Source organism: Apostichopus japonicus, chromosome 8, assembly GCF_037975245.1.
Source record: "Apostichopus japonicus isolate 1M-3 chromosome 8, ASM3797524v1, whole genome shotgun sequence".
In the NCBI taxonomy this organism is placed as follows: domain Eukaryota; kingdom Metazoa; phylum Echinodermata; class Holothuroidea; order Aspidochirotida; family Stichopodidae; genus Apostichopus; species Apostichopus japonicus.
Window position 1 is genome coordinate 19,972,466 of NC_092568.1, and position 20,455 is coordinate 19,992,920.

The 20,455-nt window shown below is 38.2% G+C and overlaps 1 protein-coding gene across 1 annotated transcript; it reads left to right on the forward strand.

Moving 5' to 3' along the window:
• Window positions 1-5,377: 5,377 nt before the first annotated feature.
• On the forward strand, window positions 5,378-19,292 carry LOC139971383 (uncharacterized). The gene is made up of 12 exons (XM_071977757.1): window positions 5,378-5,479; window positions 8,636-8,758; window positions 9,390-9,503; window positions 9,890-10,137; window positions 10,721-10,919; window positions 11,284-11,484; window positions 11,897-12,114; window positions 12,771-13,003; window positions 14,490-14,701; window positions 15,285-15,513; window positions 15,948-16,636; window positions 17,210-19,292. The coding sequence occupies exons 1-12, from the start codon at window positions 5,419-5,421 to the stop codon at window positions 17,578-17,580; spliced, it is 2,898 nt and encodes a 965-aa protein (XP_071833858.1). The 5' UTR covers window positions 5,378-5,418; the 3' UTR covers window positions 17,581-19,292.
• Window positions 19,293-20,455: the final 1,163 nt, after the last annotated feature.

Consider the following 20,455-nt stretch of genomic DNA (forward strand, 5'->3'; position numbering starts at 1 on the left):
AAGGGTAGGGGGTCTACCCCTCCCCTTTGGAAAATTTTTAGTTTTGAAACGTCCTTAGATGCAATCTGGTGCATATTTTAAGTCAAATTTGATTTGCCGACGGATCTGGAAGTGGTGACTGAAATGGGGGAGGGGTCTAAGGGTAGGGGGTCTACCCCTCCCCTTTGGAAAATTTATTTCGAACGTCCTTAGATGCAATCTGGTGCATATTTTAAGTCAAATTTGGCACGGAAGAAGCTCCCGTTCTCCTTTTTCTATTCAGCTTTCCTTCTTTCTTCCCCTTCCGCTCTCTTCACCTTTTCTCCTTTTGCCGACAGACCCAAAATTTGCCGACAGCGACCAAATTATTGGGGGGGGGGTGTGACACCCCCCACACCCCCCGCTCGCTACGCCCCTGACTAGAACTGCATGCATTTGTGTCCAAAATAGGTTTTGTAATGCACAGAAGGGATGATGGGATACGAATTACTGCAGTCTGTTGGCTAATTTATGTAGCATATTATTGTATTTTATGGTACATGTAAATTAATGATACTGTGTAAGTGAGGTGCGAATATATGGAACTGATACTAATGATGGAATTGATCCTAATTGATGAAAATACACATTTTTGGTTTAGAGCAGATGATCAGTTAGGCCCAACTTAGTCCAGACTTACAAACTATGAACATCAAACTTGACAAACTTCTGAGAATGTTTCCTAAAGTTAACATATAAATCCCAAGCCTAGCCTATGACTGATAATGCTTTGTTTAGTTCGTTCAGTTTGTCTTCAGATGGGACGTATCAAGGCTCCCGATGGCTATGTGATAGTAAACACCTCTGCATTATGGGGTGTATTTTGTGATTGCACCAATCAATGCACCAAGGGTAAAAATTGAAAATAATTGCAGTCTTTTTGTTGGACTGCTTTGATATAAATGCCTAAATTATCGTACTTAAAACCGTTAGATTTATCCCCTATTATATTTGCTTTGATCTAAGTTAATAGTCTTGCCCATGGATTACTGAAATAGCAGATAACTATTAAAGCTGGGCCTTAACAATTTTAGTTTGTAGTAACAATTCCCTTCAATAAATAAGGTCTCATGAGTCAACTGTCATGGCAAAACAAAGTGTTAAAAACGTGATCAGTGTATATTACTTCCCTGTGAGACAGGGAGGTTGAGGTGGAGCTCGGGTGTGAGACTTACAGGGGGAACGTAAGTAAAGTATGTATGTATGGAAGCAGGAACTCGCAACTCGCAAAGAAGCCATCATTGGCTTAACAAAGCCGCAAACTGACCGAAGTCAGTCTCTAAGATTCATATTTTAACATCCATGATTATGAATTTTCAACAACTCTGTAATTGGACGACATACATTAATCTTGGAGTGACTCGAACTCAGGACCTTATGATTGAAAGGCACCGGCATTAACCACTGAGCTAACACTCACTCCAAGTATGGGAGAGTAAGAGGGAAATATCACTATCAGTGTAATAGTCAATCATGTGATTTAGGGCCGGTGGTTGAGGGATATGTGTTACACAGAAAATGATGTTGAATATCTTCTGAATGAAAAAAATAAATGTCAGATGGAGAGAGTCGAGTAGCGAATAAATCTGGCGACCAGTACAGTATGCATGACGTATAGATCAGTGATTTTTGTTATCCTTTTAATGCTTTAATGCTTATATGATTCTTTCCTTCTTAATTGATGTCGATGTCGATAATCGGTTGTCGATCATAGCCTAACTTTCATGTTTGCCTATGTTGATTAAGCTCTCCAAAACAGAGCCCTGGAAAATAAAAAAATAAATTAAAAAAATCACAAGTGAGTGAATTTCTCCTCCAAATGTTCTAATATTCTAATCACTTCTGATCACCATTCACCACGAAAGGGAACAGATACTACCCATGCTCGCAAGGGAATAAATGCTACACAAGGTATAGCTAGTGTGATACAGCCGTGTAAACACTGAACCAGATTTCCATTAAAGTCTTCAAGATTCATACACTTTAGAGTCTGTCGCAATAGCCGAGCTTCCTTCTAGGAATGGCTTCCAAATGTTTGCCCTTTTCGATAACACAATAGGACCATGGACTGCCGACGAACCTCTTCTTTGCCGTTTTACACCTGGATGTACTATCAATTAGTCAGGAATGTAAGCAGTCCTATTGATTGTCACCAGAACGGAAGTGATTGCGCAATAAGACCCTATAGTCCTATAGTGTTTTGCATATAATAATCGGCAAATATATTCCTTATTATCGTCATACACGATAAAGCTATATATAATTGCCAGTTAAACTCAATTGAAGTTAGACGAGAACAATTAACGGCTTCGTGTGATTTTTCAAGAATATTTCATTATTACCTTGAGAGTGAATCAGGCGCAATACCAGTGGCATAGCCAGAGGGGGTGGGGTGGGGGAGGGGAAAGTGCTCCCCCACAGAAATTTTTGACCGAGAATGAAACGGGGACGGGTGCAAAGAAAAATTGACAAAGGAAAAATAAATAGCTATGATTTATATTATACTGGATAGGCTACTTGTTTTTATGTTACGGTGTTACATGTTCCTCAGATTATTCTGAACAAGATAACTTTGATTCAGTAATTGACACTTATAGGCAAAGTTCCGTGCGTCCGATATGGAAGTTGATTGTCGTCTTCAATAAAAACACACCATCACCATTTGGGTCAAAATAGAGATATGAGATACCTGAGTAGACCTTCATCCACAAGTATTATTATGTATTTGTAAACAAGGGCGTAGGAACCGGGAGGCTGGGGGCGCCAGCCCCCCCCAGTGAAAAATATGGGGGGGTGGAAGTATCGTTCCGCCCCCCCGCTCCGCAAGTCAGAAAACCCCTTTTTCATTTCCAAATGAGAAAAAAATCTCATTTGAAGCACCAAATTGCATCTAAGGCCAGGTGAAAATGCAAAATTCTTTACAAAATGGAGTGGGTGTTGAAGTGTGCTATATTGCACCAAATTGCATCTGAGGCCACCTGGAAATGCAAAACATTCCAAAGGGGAGGGGGACACCCCCTCCCCTTAGACCCCTCCACCATGCCGGCCATCAGTCTTCAGCCCCCCCCCCCCACTCAAAAGTACCTTCCTACGCCACTGTTTGTAAATGTAGATATCGTTAATATATACAGGGCCATAGCCACTGGGAGCATAGGTACACGTGTTTCTTCCCCTCCCCTAAATTTGCTTCCAAATATTATTATTTTATATCATTATGGTTACCCTAATACCATTGAATACGTCATTAAATCTTGCGTAAATGTAATGTCTGTGTTCCTTTTGTAATATAATTATTGAGGGTTGACCTATGTCGTTTACATTTATTTAAAGGACGTTAAGAGTAAATGTTTCCAAATTTATCAACAACTCTATCTTTTTTTGAGTAAATTTAAGTTGTATGCGAACGTTTCATCATAAAAGAGAAATATTTGCATTACTACACATGCATGTTTACTTGTTTAACTCCCGGCACGGTTTTCAGAAAGCCGAAATCAAAACCATCCAGGCTTCACAAACCTGCTACTGGTGAAGTACGTGTGTATACTAGTATCATTTCGCATAGTGTCAGGGAATTCCTAAGCAGACTATTTATAGCATTGAATGTAAACAAACAATACAGACAAGTTTAGCAACTTCGGTCTTGTGACGTCATATACATTTGTTAATAAGCTTTTGGATAATTAACAGGAAAGAGACACTCGTCAAAGACTCAGCTCCAACAATTGAAGCCTGAGGGGGATGTTATTATTTCTTCCTCACCCCCTCACCCCCTCCCCCTCCCCCGCCCCACTTCAAATAAAACAACCCGTTACTGTCTGCACTGTCATAGGTATTAATCTGTAGTGTCGGGCTGACGATGAACCATCTCTTGATGCCACCTCATATCTCGTCCCTACCCAAAACCTTTTCCTACCCCAAACTCTTCCCTACCCCCAAACCCTTCCCGAGGCCGCGTATTACGTCCTCCCTTTTCCTTCTCCTTCCTAATCCTCGTTGTCAAGGGCGTCTGTAAATCTATATCTAACGAAAGGAAGAGTAATAATTGACAACAGAAATGGTATATTTATGAGGTTGTGGATCGTGTATGGTTAATGTGTCCCCAGCTGTACGGGGAAAATAGCGGATAATACCTGAAGTTAGTTATTTTGTACAACTGTCACGTGAGAGGTATACATCATTAAGTCAACCCAATGATAGAAGCTTTGTACGAAAACGAATCAAAGTGTAATGATTGACATTCGCCATCCCTGCAAACGTCGTACTTGGGCCTGGGTCTAACAAGTATAAATACCCTGGCTTATTCGTGTATGCTATCACACGCAAACGTCACCCGGGTCTCAATAAGTTTATACCGACGAGTGCGGGGGTGTGCAGGAGTCGTAGAGAATAGCTCTAGTCAAACTCAATCATTACATTGATGCAAACAAATAAAATTACACACCAAAAAATCCGTAAAGAAATACTCTCACAAACTGACCGGCATAGATGTGTACCTAAACTGTATGCAAATGTGTTCAACCAATTCTTAAAAAAAACATGCTGGCCAACTCGCGGTCAACAGTCACGCATTTTAGCCAATTTAAAATTTTATTTTAACACCGTTGTTAAAACAACGGTGATCACCGTTGTGATCATCCAAGTTTTTAATGTGTGACATCATGGGCAGAATGAGAACGGTGAAACAGTTATGTAAACCTATACACCAGTCGCCCTCCTCCGCAACCCCCCCCCCACCCACCCTCTTAAAAGGGGCCCACAACCCGCAATACCAACCTAATATGGTAAACTGCAACTTTCATTTCAAGCCAACCCTTCTACGAAACTTTCAGACACTTTTCACACCATGTAATTAACAACAAACTTGTCTTTTGAAATTCTTGAAACTTTAAAATATGTAGTATTTACTTTGTTATTTATGTGTAATATTGTGCATGCTATACCACTTAGGAAGAATGGAAATTGTTGCTTTGATACTCTGTACCAATCAAACTTATATCTGAATAATTATCAGCCGATGACATAATATCACCTAAAATTGATATACATTTAATTACGCATGTTCAATACCGTTGTCCGATGGCTAAGCAACCGTTGTTAGGAATACTTTCAGTTCTCGAACATTGAGTCATTGAGACAGGACTTGTTTCGCAATTCATGCATATAGTTCCGATTGATCGTGTCAATATTGTAAACAGTACAGAGAGGTCCTATCCAATTCCAAGGTTCAAAGTGTTGATACTGTTTAGATCTCTTTGTAGTTGGGTATTTCCCGTTCTAAAAATACAGAAGCCAATTATGAAAGGCACCAATTGCCAGTGGCGGCAAGTAAAACTTGATTTGGGTATAAATATATGCGTGGCTACTTCTCAAAGATATTAGACACGCAATTGAGAAGCAAAGATGTCTAAACTTGTTGCAGTTCTTACCCTTTTGGGTCACTTTATGAATCACAACGTTGAAGGTAAGGACTTTTTCATTGTATTATTTGTATATATATACCTAAATGATTTTTGTTATTGGATTTAAGAATTGATCATTATAATTTGGAACAGAAAGTTAAGTATATATATTTGCTTTTAGTAACTAGAAAATGTTAGCACGGTAAGTTTTCTTTTCAAATTTCGACTTTATGATTTAGGCCTACATAAATTTTGCTTTGCAAGTGACTCTAAATTTTAAAAAGAAATGTAAGGTTATTGGAACATGTGCAATAAAGGGGCACTGGCATCGAATATTTTTTAATGGGCACATTTTACAAGATGTTCACTAGTGTCCCACTGCCCGGTCCCAGTCTGGGCACTTTTAATTCATGGATAGAGGGAATTTCAGTTTTCCATCGGTGACGGCGAGGGGAAGGGGTACCAGTTGTGTCCCTCCCGGGCTACACCGTCACTGCTTTTGATCGTCTATTAATCATGTCCACAACACACACAAAATGGACAGATGCAAAAAAGGCTTACAAGCTAACGGGATAGTCAACCGTTAAATAGCCTACATGCTAACATAGATTAAATTAGCATATGGGATCTAAATTTGTTGTCGCTTTCTCAGTTTCTGGATGTAGAAAAAATGATCATTCCAAGAAAAGAAAATGGTGTTGGCGCGCTATTTCAAGCTCCTTCGATGCTTCGGGCCGCTTTAATATGAATGACAATAATATAATGTGTTCTTGTATATACCACCTCTAGACTGCAATGATAACATCCGTTTATGACACCTTGTAATCATTTTCATTTGTTTCTTCACACATACACTTCCAACTTCTATAATTTACTGCATTAATTTAGCCTAGAAGATATCTTTCACGTAAAATTATTAATAATAATGATAATTATAGTGATAATTGCATAAGAAGAAGGAAAAGCAGGATTAAATATAAATAACAAGATTGACGGATGTAAGCATACATCAGCGTCATCTATCGTAACGTAGCGGGGATCTTGAAGTTTTTTTAAAGTCATATAAATATGGAATAGGCTGAAAGGATATTAACCAGAAAAAGGACATAAAAGAAACACCAGAGAGAAAAGTTCTCCGATGGAGTTGTGAGTTGAGTCACTTACTTCAGTTGATTTAATTTTGCTTAACTTTTGGCAAACTACGCTACTCTCGGTCAAAATCTAGGAGATACTTTTATGGTCAAGATTCAGGAGCTAATTGATCTTCAATACAAAAAAAAACTCTCAGAAACTCTCTATGAGGTAGACGCCTCTAAAAATGACTGTAAAGTCTCAAACTTGTCAAAGAGAACTATTAGTATGCTATGAAATGGATAGCTACTGTACCTGTTAGTTACTGGACTTGTTTACGTTTAGTAATCCATGATTAGTCACTCGACTATACCATTTGTACGAAATAATCAACTCATATATATGACACTAAAGTACTAAACTATATCACATAAAAGGGACTTCGGCGAATTGAGATTAAAGGTTGACTATGATATTATTACGCAGCATGTGCTTCACACAGCTGGTCAATTTAGAGAATTGTCGCACAACCCATGTCAGCGAAACCGGCAATTGCTAGCGACGTTTCGCCAGGGTCCATGCATGGGTACTATAATTTACATTTGAGGTAAAACGGAACTGAAAAGTCAACTGGAAATTCCTGAATATGGTAATTTCGGTACATCTGTAGAGTTCTGCTCGGGGGTGTTATTGCGTTGCGGGATATTCTATTATTGCTCCTCTTGTGGAAGTCCAACGTAAGGCCTAGCTGTTACTGTTACAAACAATATGCCATAACATAGTGACCTAGCCTAGTCAAATACTACAGTACTGTAGTGTAGGCGCAAAGAAGAAGCACAGAACCTCTCAAGGTTATACATTAATGTTTTGTTAACGGTATAAGAATGGTGTGCAAACAGTGAAAACCCCTACAAATCTGGTATGAGGTTTATTGTAACTTGTTAAGACTATACTAGCCTAGGCCTATATGCTACTTTACACTGTAACCTTTTTTTAATGCAATTTGGTCCTTCAAAATAGCTAATCTTAATATTGGCCTAGTGAATGATAAAACATCATTGTATACTTTGTGAAACTTTCATGAATTATATCACTCAATAACCAGAATTATCTAATAAATATGCAATATTAGGGATCCATTTTTCCTTGCCCGCTTTGAAAGTTCTTAACTTTGTAACTCGATCTCATTCTCATTGGAGTGTTAGCTCAGTGGTTAACGCCGGTGCCTTTCAATCATAAGGTCCCCGGTTCGAGTCACTCCCACATTAAAGTATGTCGTCCAGTTACAGAGTTGTTGACAATTAACAATTCATAATCATGGACGTAAAATATGAATGTAAGAGACTGACTTCGGTCAGCTTGCGGCATTGATAAGCCAATGAGGCTTCTTCGCGAGTTCCTGCTTGCAGGAGGATCTAATATACATACATACATACATACATACATACATACATACATACATACATACATACATACATACATACATACATACATACATACATACATACATACATACATACATACACCCATACATACATACATACATACATACATACATACATACATACATACATACATACATACATACATACATACATACATACATACATACATACATACATACATACATACATACATACATACACACATACATACATACACACATACATACATACATTCTGGCACTATCGGATCAAACCATTAATGATGAAATCACTTAATAGTTGAAGGAAAGAATTTGCACTGAGCAAATTCAGAGAGATGGTTATGATAGTTGCCCTGTAGGCTGGCTTCAGAACTCTGTTTTCCTTTGGTATGCTGTAACTATTGCATGTTATGCATGGCTTTTTATGATTTCATTATTAATATTATGTAGCCTTCACTTGTAAGTTGTAGTGTTTCACATGCAGAGAGTAGCCTATACTCAGTAGAGCACAGACTTGCAGACTCTATACTGTGTGTCCTCATAACTCTCCCTTTTCAGTTCAGTCCATTAATAGAACATTTGTACAATGTTACCATAGCAAAACCAACCCACAAACCTTATACTGCAGAAGCAATGAATGGCTCTTTTGTACACAATTCTACATATATTATTTAAGAGCTCTTCTTGTCTTCCTGCTTAACTCTCTTTTTCTCCATTCCAGGTATCTCTGATGATTGTTTTGACAATCTGAACAATAAAACATACAAGATTGATGTATCAAATGAACTCTGCTGCAATGGAAAAGTATTTGACAACTCAAATGATGATTACTTATGCGAAAAATGTAAGCTTTTGTTTGTAATTTCTTTTATTTTTGACTTCATACTAGGTAGATCTATATTTAATTGAAGATTCTTAAAAAAACATTTTATTGACATTTGGAGAGTACAGAAAATGTCAATTTTTCTAATCAAAGCTTTTTCCTTTCAGTTCTTTGACAAAATATGTATGAATGATTATCTACCATGTTAATTAAACTAGTAGTTTAGTCATTAAACTGGTAGGTGATATCTTAACTTTAAATTTACATTTAAATGACATGGCATTAAAACTAATTCCACATGATATTATTATCAGTCGGCAAAGAATTATCATGTATCCAATATGAAACATATTTAAAGGAAATGTCAAATCTTGTCCATACTTAAAGGTCCACACAGAAGGTACAGTACAAATGTAATAAAGGTTAAATTAATGTGTGTCCTTAAGTTAGAAATCCCCCTTCGCCTGACCTTTCCCCATCACTATTTTTAAGACACCTTGTGTTTGTAATTTACTGAAACAACCCTTTTAATACTTTATTTGAGAAAAGTGTTTGGGGGAGGAGACTTGATGGTTTTGTGTACCACAAAACAACTCAGTTTGCTCATACAGTAGTAACCAATTTTTTTCTTTACATTGTATCTCTCTTTTAGCGAAACTGCAAAATCGTCTCTTCTTGCCAAATGAAGATGTGAAGTGTAACAGAACAATATACAAATCGATAGATAAAGCATGCTGTGGTGATCACCCATTCCCAAGAAATGACAGTGAGTTGTAGTTTATGGTCTAACATTGATAAGGGACTGCAAATGCGAAGGGCGGAGGGGAGCTGGGAGTTTATATTATGAAACATGTACATATATACTATACCAGACGACCTATGAAGAGTTTATATGCAATTTTCATTTACCTGCTTTGATATAATTATCAGTTTGAAACATAATCAAAATCTTGAGCCCAAGAGGGTCAGTCTAAGACTATTAAATACATTTGTAAGTGTTTAGATACATTTCACAAGATAAACAAGGTTGGAAGGGGGATGGAGGTGGGGGGATGGGTTGTGCAAGCCCTGAATAGTAGTAGTTCTCATGAATATTTCCAAACCTGAAAGAATATTGTGTTGATATTTCCAAATGATTCTTCTCGTCAAAAGGCTTACAGTGTTGTGGTGAACACTATATTGATCCCGCTACCGATACTTGCTGTAGTGAACAGGTGGTACATGGGGTCGGCGAATGCTGTGGAAGAAATACAATATTCAACTCACTTGAAGAAGCATGCTTTGGCGGAAAACTCTACCCAATACCAGTAGGTCATGATGCTTGGCTCTACGACATCTGCGAGTTGACTGATGGAACCATAGGACTTTATTATGCTAAGACCCATATGTGCTGTAATGGGGTAAGAAACTTGTTTGTTTTCTTACAAATCAAGAGGAATCCTAAAGTGCCTAACAATTACTATTGCAGGGATGAACTGTTTTTAATTTAAATAAAATGAAATGAAAACAAATGCATTTTTGGTATCTGTCCTTTGAAAGAAAATGTATGCCTGCAGTATTTTTAGCACTTTGGTTTAGGTGTGGTTCAGAAAAATGGAGGGGGGGGGTGGAGAAGAAGTGGGACTCCAAAGGGTAGTGGGAGGATAGCCATGAATAGTGATTTGAAACAGTAGTTCCTATAAGCAAGGCCAGTGTTTGTAAAAGTATCGTTTTTCTTTGCCCTCCAATTTAAACCCTGTGTGTTCTCCCGGTGTTTGTGTCAACAGGCCGACATCTACAAAACTACAATTCACTTGATTGCTTTAATAAATATCTTGTGTATAATTTTGCCAATCTGCTTCTTTCTCTATTTGTAGTAGTACCCTCAAGTTTAATATTTGTAGGGCAAATTCTTGATTTTACTGTTAGAACTGGTGTAGTTTTTGATTGTACCAAGACACTTGGGAAGTAATAGTATCGAATTGTGTTTTCTGTCATTCACAGGAGGTTATTAGCAAGAGCGGTAACTTGAGATGCCATGGCAACGTACAGTACGACATCACAACGGACATCGTGGTCTACGGTGTCGGGGGTCTTCTAGCAGTTCAAATTGAGGATGGGAGGACCAGCAGGTGTGGTCGTGAGATGCTAAATCCAAACAGAGAAGTCTGCTGCAATGGACAGGTGCATGATGTGGGATCTGGTAAGTGTCATTTTGATTCCTTTTACCAAAGTGGATCAGGTCATAATAACCTTCTGCGGTTATAAAAGTAGACAGTAGCCGAACTATCAGCTTTACCCAGAATCTTCCTATCTTTATTCTTGATCAAGAATTTACTAGAATCTTTGTGAAGAACAACACCTTCAAACATTACTTTTCATAGCCGTTTGGGGATGGTGTTTGTGACATGCAGTTATCTCTATCATAATGATGGTTGCATAGGTCTTTGTCTCCTTCAGACTGTTCTCAAATGCCCATTTGTTTTGTTCATACGCAAAGACATTTGTCTCGTTGGACTCTTCCCAATGTTTCCGTATTAACAGAATGGCCTATTGTTCTTTTGCAGCGGATGGTGCTTGTTGCAACCATAAACCTTACAGTAGGCACAATGCCAGCTGCTGTAGAGATGTCATCACAGAAGGAGTGCCAGAGATTGCGGGCATCCAGGAATGCAGTGAGGAACAAAGCTACTGGAACTCAGCCAGCATTTCATGCCAGCTTGGGATAGTTCTCGATTCCTATGCTGAAGTCCAATGCTGTGGAAATGGTGAGTTTGATCTTTGCACCTCCCCCCCTTCATCCCCTCCAATACACACACACTACCAAAAGAAATATCTCTGGTTACTCTGCATTTCAATTGATGAAAAAATTCCAGGACATAAAAGTTTGGCTATGATTACCAACTCCCAAGTTTCTGGATGACACTATCTGTAAATTTGAAATCATGAAATTGTCACGGAATAAGTTTTATTCGTGGAAAACGTTTTGTCAGTGGTTTGCTCTACCAAATGCTCTACCAGGACATTGGCCTTTAGTAGAAGTAGTACCGTATGTGGTTACCATAGCGACTGGCTCGCCTAAATAATAGACCCGTTAAATTGCAAACGAACCAGGTCATTCATTGCCTAGAAAGATGGGCTTATTAATCTGTGATTTCCTTCTTAATTGTCTTTATTCAGAAGTCTTATCTATTACTGACCAAATCTGTTGTGCTGGAAAGATTCTTACCCGGACAGGGCCAGACGACATTTGCTGTGGTACTGAAATTCTGAAACCGAATGCATTCTGTGTCGAAGGTCGAATTGTGCTTAAAGAGACACACGAAGACTCGTACTGCTTGTTGCGAAATGATACCTTCAGGATTGAGAGGATTATTACTTACGACAGTAATGCATATGTAAGTAGCATTTAAAATGATGTATTTACATACATATTTATATGAAGTAAATGAAAAATGAAAAACTGACTGGGGAATTCTAGACAATGGAAAAGAGCAAAGAAATTTATGGCTAGAAAGGGATTCGAACCAGTGACCTCTGGGTTACAAGCCATGTAATACCAACTGTGCTATACAGCCCTTAGCTGTTTGTGATCCCTATAAAGCAATTTCTTTGCTGGGGGGTGGGGGGCAGTCAGTAGTACCTTGCAACCACGTAACCAAGGATCATAACTAGGACATGACCCAGAAAGCGTTCAGGAAGGGATTTTGAGACAATCGGCTTTTGAGTGGTTTTAATGCAGTTAGCAAGATAATTTGGCTCCTGACTGATGACCCCAGCAAAGAATGTTCTAGCCAGCAAATGTATGTCCTCTTTTCCACTCATATGCTTACCTAAACATCAAAGCATGCACATTTTTCTCTAATATATTGTTTTACAAGCTCAGCTACTCGTGGTTGCATAAATGACACACACCGGTATTTTCTGTACCCTTAAGTGAAGCACATCGTGTGAACTGATGATTTTGTTTGTATCATCTGTACACCATGTCTATTTTAGAATTTGGTATGTATCCAACTTTGCTGGATCTTCTTTGTCTGTATTTTTACCTTAGATATGCAAAGATGGCGCCCTGGCTGTGAAGAAACCGAACCAGAGATACTGTGAAGGTGCGAAGACGATCTACGATGTTCAGACAGAGATATGCTGCGGTCACATCCACGTCCATAAGAATACTAATCCCTGGGGTCTGGAGAGACGTTGCTGTGGTTACGGTGTTTACCACCCACAGGAACAGAGCTGCTATGGATATCATGTCTTTCAGATACCAGAAAGATTTGCTGAAATGTATGTCATCCCAAAAATTTCGATCGTTATTGTGTATCGTTAATGTTGTCGTATGCCCGATGTTTTCAATGTTTATACGTAGCACTCGTAGCTTTAATGTTTGTTGTAATAAACCATGAACTGTCCATCTGAATGTGAAGCATTTTTATCAATATTTCATCACGTACACTGTGAATGGAATTATATCAGAGTTAACTCACCCATCAAAAGGAGCTGAGTTGTGGAAGAATTGTTTCTTTCAATAGATGAACAAAAATCAACTAGCAGTCTGTTATCATGTATCTCTATTTCACATCCTGTCTGCATTACATTGCAACTAAAACCCAGAACTCTGCTATACCAAATTTCTTTGTGTCATTAAGACTTCTGAAATCAGATATTGAAACAGGTCTTTGAATCAACATTTGTGAATTTCCCCCCCCCCTCTTTTCTGGCAAGTTTCAGTATAGTTGCAGCTGGAACATCCCTTCAAATATTAAATGTATTTATTTTGAATCACCTCTAACAACCACAACATTCTCCTCACTTCAGATAGACTCCAACGAGCCATCCCTAAAAAACCCATCATCGCCTACAGACGACCACGCAACCTACGAGACCTTCTTGTACGTGCTGCTGTTCCACCTCTTACTTCTAACCCCACACCCATTCAGCATGGTACCTTCAAATGTGATCGTACTTCGAGATGCATCGTCTGCAGCCACCACATTGTTGAATCCAATTCCATCACCAGCCACAGCATGCAACTCACACACAAGACTAAGGGTCACATCACTTGCACTACCACCAATGTCATCTATCTGATCTCTTGTAGAGTTTGCGGCATCCAGTATGTTGGCGAAACCAAAACCACCCTCAAGAAGCGTTTCTATGGTCACAGATCCACAGTCAACACCATGAAGACTGAGACCCCAGTTGGAGAACATTTTAACCTTCCCAACCATACCATTAACGACATGTCCCTACAGGGGATTGAATCCTTAGGTAGCCGTCCTGACCTAGTACGTATCAGCAGAGAGAGGCTCTGGATGCAACGCCTTCGTACCATTCAACCTCATGGGCTGAACATTCAGGAAGGACATGACTAACTTTCCTCTGTTCCCTACTCCTTCTCCCCTTTCTCCCTTCCCCCCCCCCTTTCACTCTTCCTCTTACAGCTCTCTTCCCCTCCATTTTTCTTCACACCTTTCTGTCTTTGTCCCTCTCCAGTTTATTCCTCACCCTGTGCCTTTAATCCTCTCTTTGTCCCTCCACAGTTTATCTCCTTCCTCTCCTCTTCTCCTGTTGCTTTCTACTTATAATCCCCTTTCATCCATCTCATTGTGTTCACCGTGCTCATTAACCTGTCTGTATTCTGTGCGTGTTTTTGTCCCCTCTGTTACTGTAACTTGTCATTTAGCCTCTGAAGAAGATCCTGCTAGGATCGAAACGTCAGGCCAACTTACTTTTACACATGTATTTATTTTGTTATTTTTTAATGTTTCAGATGCAGTCTGTCTCTTTATGACAGTAGGACAGAAGTCTGCATTAATGACCATATATACAGTAGAACCACCACAGAACTCACCGCCGAGATGTGCAGGAAGAGCAACGACCTCGCCGCCGCCTTTGACCAACATTGTTGCCAAGGGAAACCCATCAGTGACAGAACACACATATGCTGTGATGACCATGTATATTCCATAGAAGGCATGGAAAGTGAGTTTTAAAAGATTAGATTTCCCTGGAAAATATAGATAGTCAGGGGCTGGCTAGGCCTTTGACCTCCACAACAAGTGGTGTAGCTCAACCAACCCTTTAGAAAAGTTTAAATATCTGTTTCTATTCAAAATAATCATCGTTGACATTTGTTGTAAATAGTTTAGGAAAAAAGTGACAATCCCATTTCTCTCTCCTCTGTTGTATGTCTTCTTTGTCACGTATCATTGTATCTGCCTTCAAAACAAAGTCCTATGATAAATAGATAGTTTAGGTATAAGTGATGGCACCTAAACAGTTTTAACACACTCCTGTCGTATATCACTCGCATGTGACTGTTAACCTTCGATATTCCTGCCATTGTAAAAATGTTTCCCGACCTTATGTCACTCCTTTTATCCCCCAAAACACTCTAATTTGGACCAAACATCTTTTTGTCTTCCAACATTATCTCCCACACCACTGTTTCCAGCTGTTCTATTAACGTTACTCATTCCGTTGTGACAACCATTCCCATATAACTCACAAACATTCAGAGGGCAAAGTTTCAAATTTCCCCCAATTTTTTTTTCCTCATCAATAGATCCACAATGTTGTGGAAGACGGGTTGTCGATTTGAACGCTTTGGAAGCTGTCTGCTGTGAGGGAAGCTGGCATTTCACAGGTGGAGAAGCAAAATCTTGTATCGGTGCAGTAGCAGTCGCGAAACGTGAACGGTTGTGTGGCGATACCATCTACCTGAGAGCCGACGGCCAGTGTTGTGGTAACGGCATTTACAACCCACGCACTCACTTGTGTTGCGATGGTGTCAGGTAAGGCATTTTGTAAAGACAAAATTAAAATTGACATGAAGAGGTTTATTTGAAGGGCTGTTTATAGCTGCCAACGAATCATATATTAAACCTTTGTTAAAAACTGATATTAAAAATCATATATCCTGCTCAACTAAGTTCTTTATAACTTTCTGGACACTCACATGACTAATGAGTTTTATAAGGAACTTTGCATTAAGATATTTTCAGTTGAAAAATTTCCCTTCTTTCATACATACTTCTCGAAAGATTTCAACCTCTCCACCTCACCCCCCCCCCCTTGTTACCTTATAACATTGATATCATTGATAACAATTTCTTCAGGTGTTGATGTCTTTGTGTGTCTATATATATATATATATATATATATGTTTGTCTATATTTGACTAAGAAGGTCAACTATCTATCCTTATTTTTCAACTGTTGTCTTTCAGATTACCGAAGAGCCATAGAGACGATGTATGTTGCGGTACCACTAAGTACTGTAGGAGAAACCGCCAGCTGAAATGTTGCCAAGGAACCCTCCACGAGATGGTCTCCGGCCGAGTATGCTGCGGGTCATCACTTATCAATCCGACTCAGGACGTGTGCCTTGAGGATCGCTACCAAGTGAGCGGGGAACAACTCGAAAAGACCTGCGATGCCACCGACTCAGATAATCCACTGGGCACCTGTTGCGGAGGGATCCTGCACTTTGGAAAATTTGGATCTTGCGACGGGTTTAGATTTGTCGAACCCCACTCTGCGTCGTCGCGGGAAGCTCGCGCGGAAGAGGACGATCTCGACGTGGAGGACTCGGAGAATCTGTACGCGCATGTGACGTGCGGGGATGCACTGTACAACCCGTTAACTCACGCCTGCTGTGATGCGACGCTGGTGGAAAATGGCAAACAAGTCTGCTGTAACGGCAGAGTCCAGAACGTGACCGGGGAAAACGAAAACAGCTGCTGCGGCATCGACGCTTACAACAACTCGACAGCCGTCTGTTGCGAAGGAGAGAAAATCAAGCAGTTGAGAGACATTCGAAAGGTCCGAGATGCGAAAGGATGTTGTCAAGATGGTCAGTACTTTGACTTGGAAACCTTACGGTGTCAGGAAGGAGAACTCCAACAGGAAGTAGAAGGTAAGGGACATCTGTTAAAAAACTCTCAGGTATTCTGTAGAGCAAACTTAGCAAATACGATATCTCTAGACACAGACTGGACAAACCTTTAACCACCCACTGTATTCAGACTATTTATGCAATGCTTTGGACAAATGCTATTCTAGTTATAGTAATTCTACCATGTTCCATATTTTAGCATTCTGCCTTTTTTATTCAGTATTCTTCTTCCTGAGTTTCATCAGCTGTTTTAGACCTCCGTAAAGCAAAATGCTTTCATTTCACTAAACAGACTTCACATTTCTTGACGACTCTCGACACCAACTTGATAAAACTGTTAACCTTCAACTGGATGCAGAGTATTCATGCAGTTCTCTGGTTACAAATGCTATGTTAATTTTGATTTGATGTACCCATGCTCTATCAAGGTATCAACTTAGAAGCTGAACGTCTACATTTCCCTTAATAAATATTTGTATAATATTCTACAGATATTTTTTATGATCTGCCTTAGCATTATCCTCTCATAGTTTTTCTTCTTCTTCTTTGTCATCACATTGGTTGATATTTCTTCTTTTTTGATCTTTCTCACAGAATGTTCCCTGTGCCAAGACGCCAGCCTCTCGAAGGGAGATATTACAGATTTGGCCGTCCAGTCGGTGCACCATTTTAACGTCAGAGTCACACGTACGTTCCCCGGCCAGAATAAGTTTGGTGTGAGAGTGACTCCTCTGTTCAAAAGTTGCCCTGACTGCCCCGCTGTTCTCAGTAGGAAAGAGCTTAAGAAGATCAAAATGATGGTCCTACCTGAGAATTGTGACTGTGAGAAGATTCAAAGGCAAGGGAGATATGTCCTTCTGACTTCAGGCTCGCTTAAAGACGATGGACACTTCCATCTGCAGAGTGCTGATGTACTGTTGCCACCAAAGAATGCCAAGATAGTAAGACAAATCTTTGAAACTTGATTTGTTCTACTCATGCACACATCCAGGTGCTGCATATTGGTGGTGGTGTTGTAGATGGGTTGCTATGCACCCCTTTTTGCTTAATCTCTCTGGCCTTGTTATTTATTTTATATATTAGTTACTTAACTGCATAACACCTGTTTATGGAAGGAAAATAAGAAATAAATGATATTGATATGCAAGTAAATTGAAACCGAAAATATATATATATATATATTTATATTAGAAGGGAAAAAAAGCCACTGAGAGTTAGAGTATATATGCAAATGCACTATTATTTGTTTGTTTGTTATCATAATACCCAATTAAGTTTTTCATGAATATATTTTAGTTTGTATTAAGTCTTTCACCAATATTTTCATACTTGTTAGTGCATAATTATAATACAAGATATATATTTTATTTGATTGACACAGGCATGCCTCTGTGTGATGGCAAACGTTTATAGAGAAATATATGCAAATTATATAACATTCTATGCAGTAATTATCGAGGCTCCCTCATTTCTGCACTTTGAAATCATCCGGTTTACATTGACAACTTTTCTCGTCACTTCTAAATTACTGTACAACCAAACCATTTCTTGTGGAAATATTGCGTTTTTTTTTGGCAATCATTATTTTGATAATGTCTTTCATTGATTCAATCAAAATGTTTTTTACCTTTATGGATTTGTTCCCACCATGTATTTTAATCTGCTAGTTGTATTCAATGATGTGTAAAAGCATTATACTAGATTTTATTCTTTCTCACAAATCAGGGGTATGCACACATATTGTGTGATAAGGTTTTTTATGTCCACGGCCATTGTCTTTAGCTTTAAGTATTCAGCGTTGTATTAAAGCAGTGTGTGGGATTGTATTCAACATAACAAATCATGGGCACACACACACACGTATATTATGTGATATGTTAGCCTGAAACCTTCAATTCTTTTAAGTGTTTGTATTCAGTAGTAAGATATACATTAAAACAGAATTAACCTCAGACATCGTGGGCAGACATTTATGTTGTTGTCGGCTTCGAACGAGAACACACATCATACAGTACTCAGTTTTATGACCCAGGAAGATAACTGACATATAAAACATTAGCCAAAATGCCTGGGAAATGTTATTTCTTCAAGTTTCTCAGAAGTAAATCTTTGCTAGAGTAAATTGTTTCCTCCATAAAAGTAATCTTTTATGTTTTAACAATGACAAGAAACAAATCAAAAGGACTGCCATATTCTTCAAAGTCATCCATAACTGTCTTAGATTAAATAAAAAATATATTTATCACTGGTTTTCATTTATTTTGCATATTAATATACCTATATCTATATATATATATAAACTTTTCTCAGATAAATTATTAAAGTTTATATTTGTCAAAATGGGAAAAAACAATTTGTTTTTATAAAACAATTTTCAAAGAAACAGTCATTACGGCTCACATTAGTAACTCGTGTTATAAGAGTAAGTCTCTACATTGGCATTTTTTTTTTACTTTATCTCTAAAATGCATTAGTCTTTAAATATTCACAGTAAATCCTTGTAAAATTTACATTTTAGCTTAGAAGAGATAAAATAACCTATTTTTTATTTCTATTTTAAGCAAATTGCATTTTAATGTCAAGTCTTTTATATCAGTCATATTTTTTGTATCGTCATTTGATATCATTGTGGTGAGAGGAAGAGTATAATACAAGTTTTCATCATGTGAATGATAAAAATGGGGGTGGGGTGGGGTGGGGGGGGCCAAGGAGTGGCTTAAAAAGTTCATACAAAGACAGCTATTTTCATATTAGTAGTACTTTGGAATTTTTTTGAGAGATTGTTTTATGATTTTTAATTTAGTTTCTTCATATAGCTTCCCTTTTATACTTTTGTTGCATAAATAAATACACAGAATTATTTTACATGACCTTGAATGAGAGTTCATTGTTCATGTTAGGTCTAATTTAATCCTAAGATTATTGCCAGAAGTTTAAAACCGATAGTTTTTTTAAGTTTATTTATTTATCATATGATTTGGATGGGATTACCAGTTCAATTTGGTATCAACATTAATACTTTATTTTATGTATGTACTTTGCAGCATATATTTTACTGCATATGAAGTATTTTAATGTCTAATTTCTGTCGGTAATTAATTATCATTCATTTTATATTTCTATATTGCAATAAAAATAATGCCAAACGCCAAACTGTTTTGTCGTGTTGGTTTTCATTAGCTAAGTTAAGAATTGCCCAAGTAAATCCCCCTCCCTTCCGGGAACCACAACGGTGTTTAATGCAAACTTTACAACAATTGCTAAATCAATTTGTGGTGAAAGTCTTTAATGCGAATTCCCAGAACTATTTTGGTTCCCTTAGATTTCAATTGTCGTTTATTCACATTAGATAATATTAGGTAGTTAGGTAAACCGAACATGTTTCGAATCGAGATTAACCACGTGTTGAGTATCACGCATGTATACACTGTCCCGTAGTATTTGCATAAAACCACAGTGGGAGAGGTTTCAACCACGGTCAAAAGGAGTCAATGAATTGTCAAATACCACATAACACATGATCGATGACCTAAGTTCCTTGTTAATTCTATACACGTATTAGTTGTGTAATATAATTAAGTATTTTAGACCTACTTAGAAGACGCCACATTGTGTGTTGATTTCGACACAGTCACGTGGTATAAGAATCAAACTACATTAAAACCTGACATGCTACAGTAAAATGACGTCAAATTAAACACGCATTGTGTGTTGAGTTCGACACAGGTGGTATAAGCATCAAACTATATTAAAACCTGACATGCTACAGTTAAATGACGTCAAATTACAAATCGAGGCTGAAATGAAAATAATCAATTCCATATTTGCCAATAATACAGA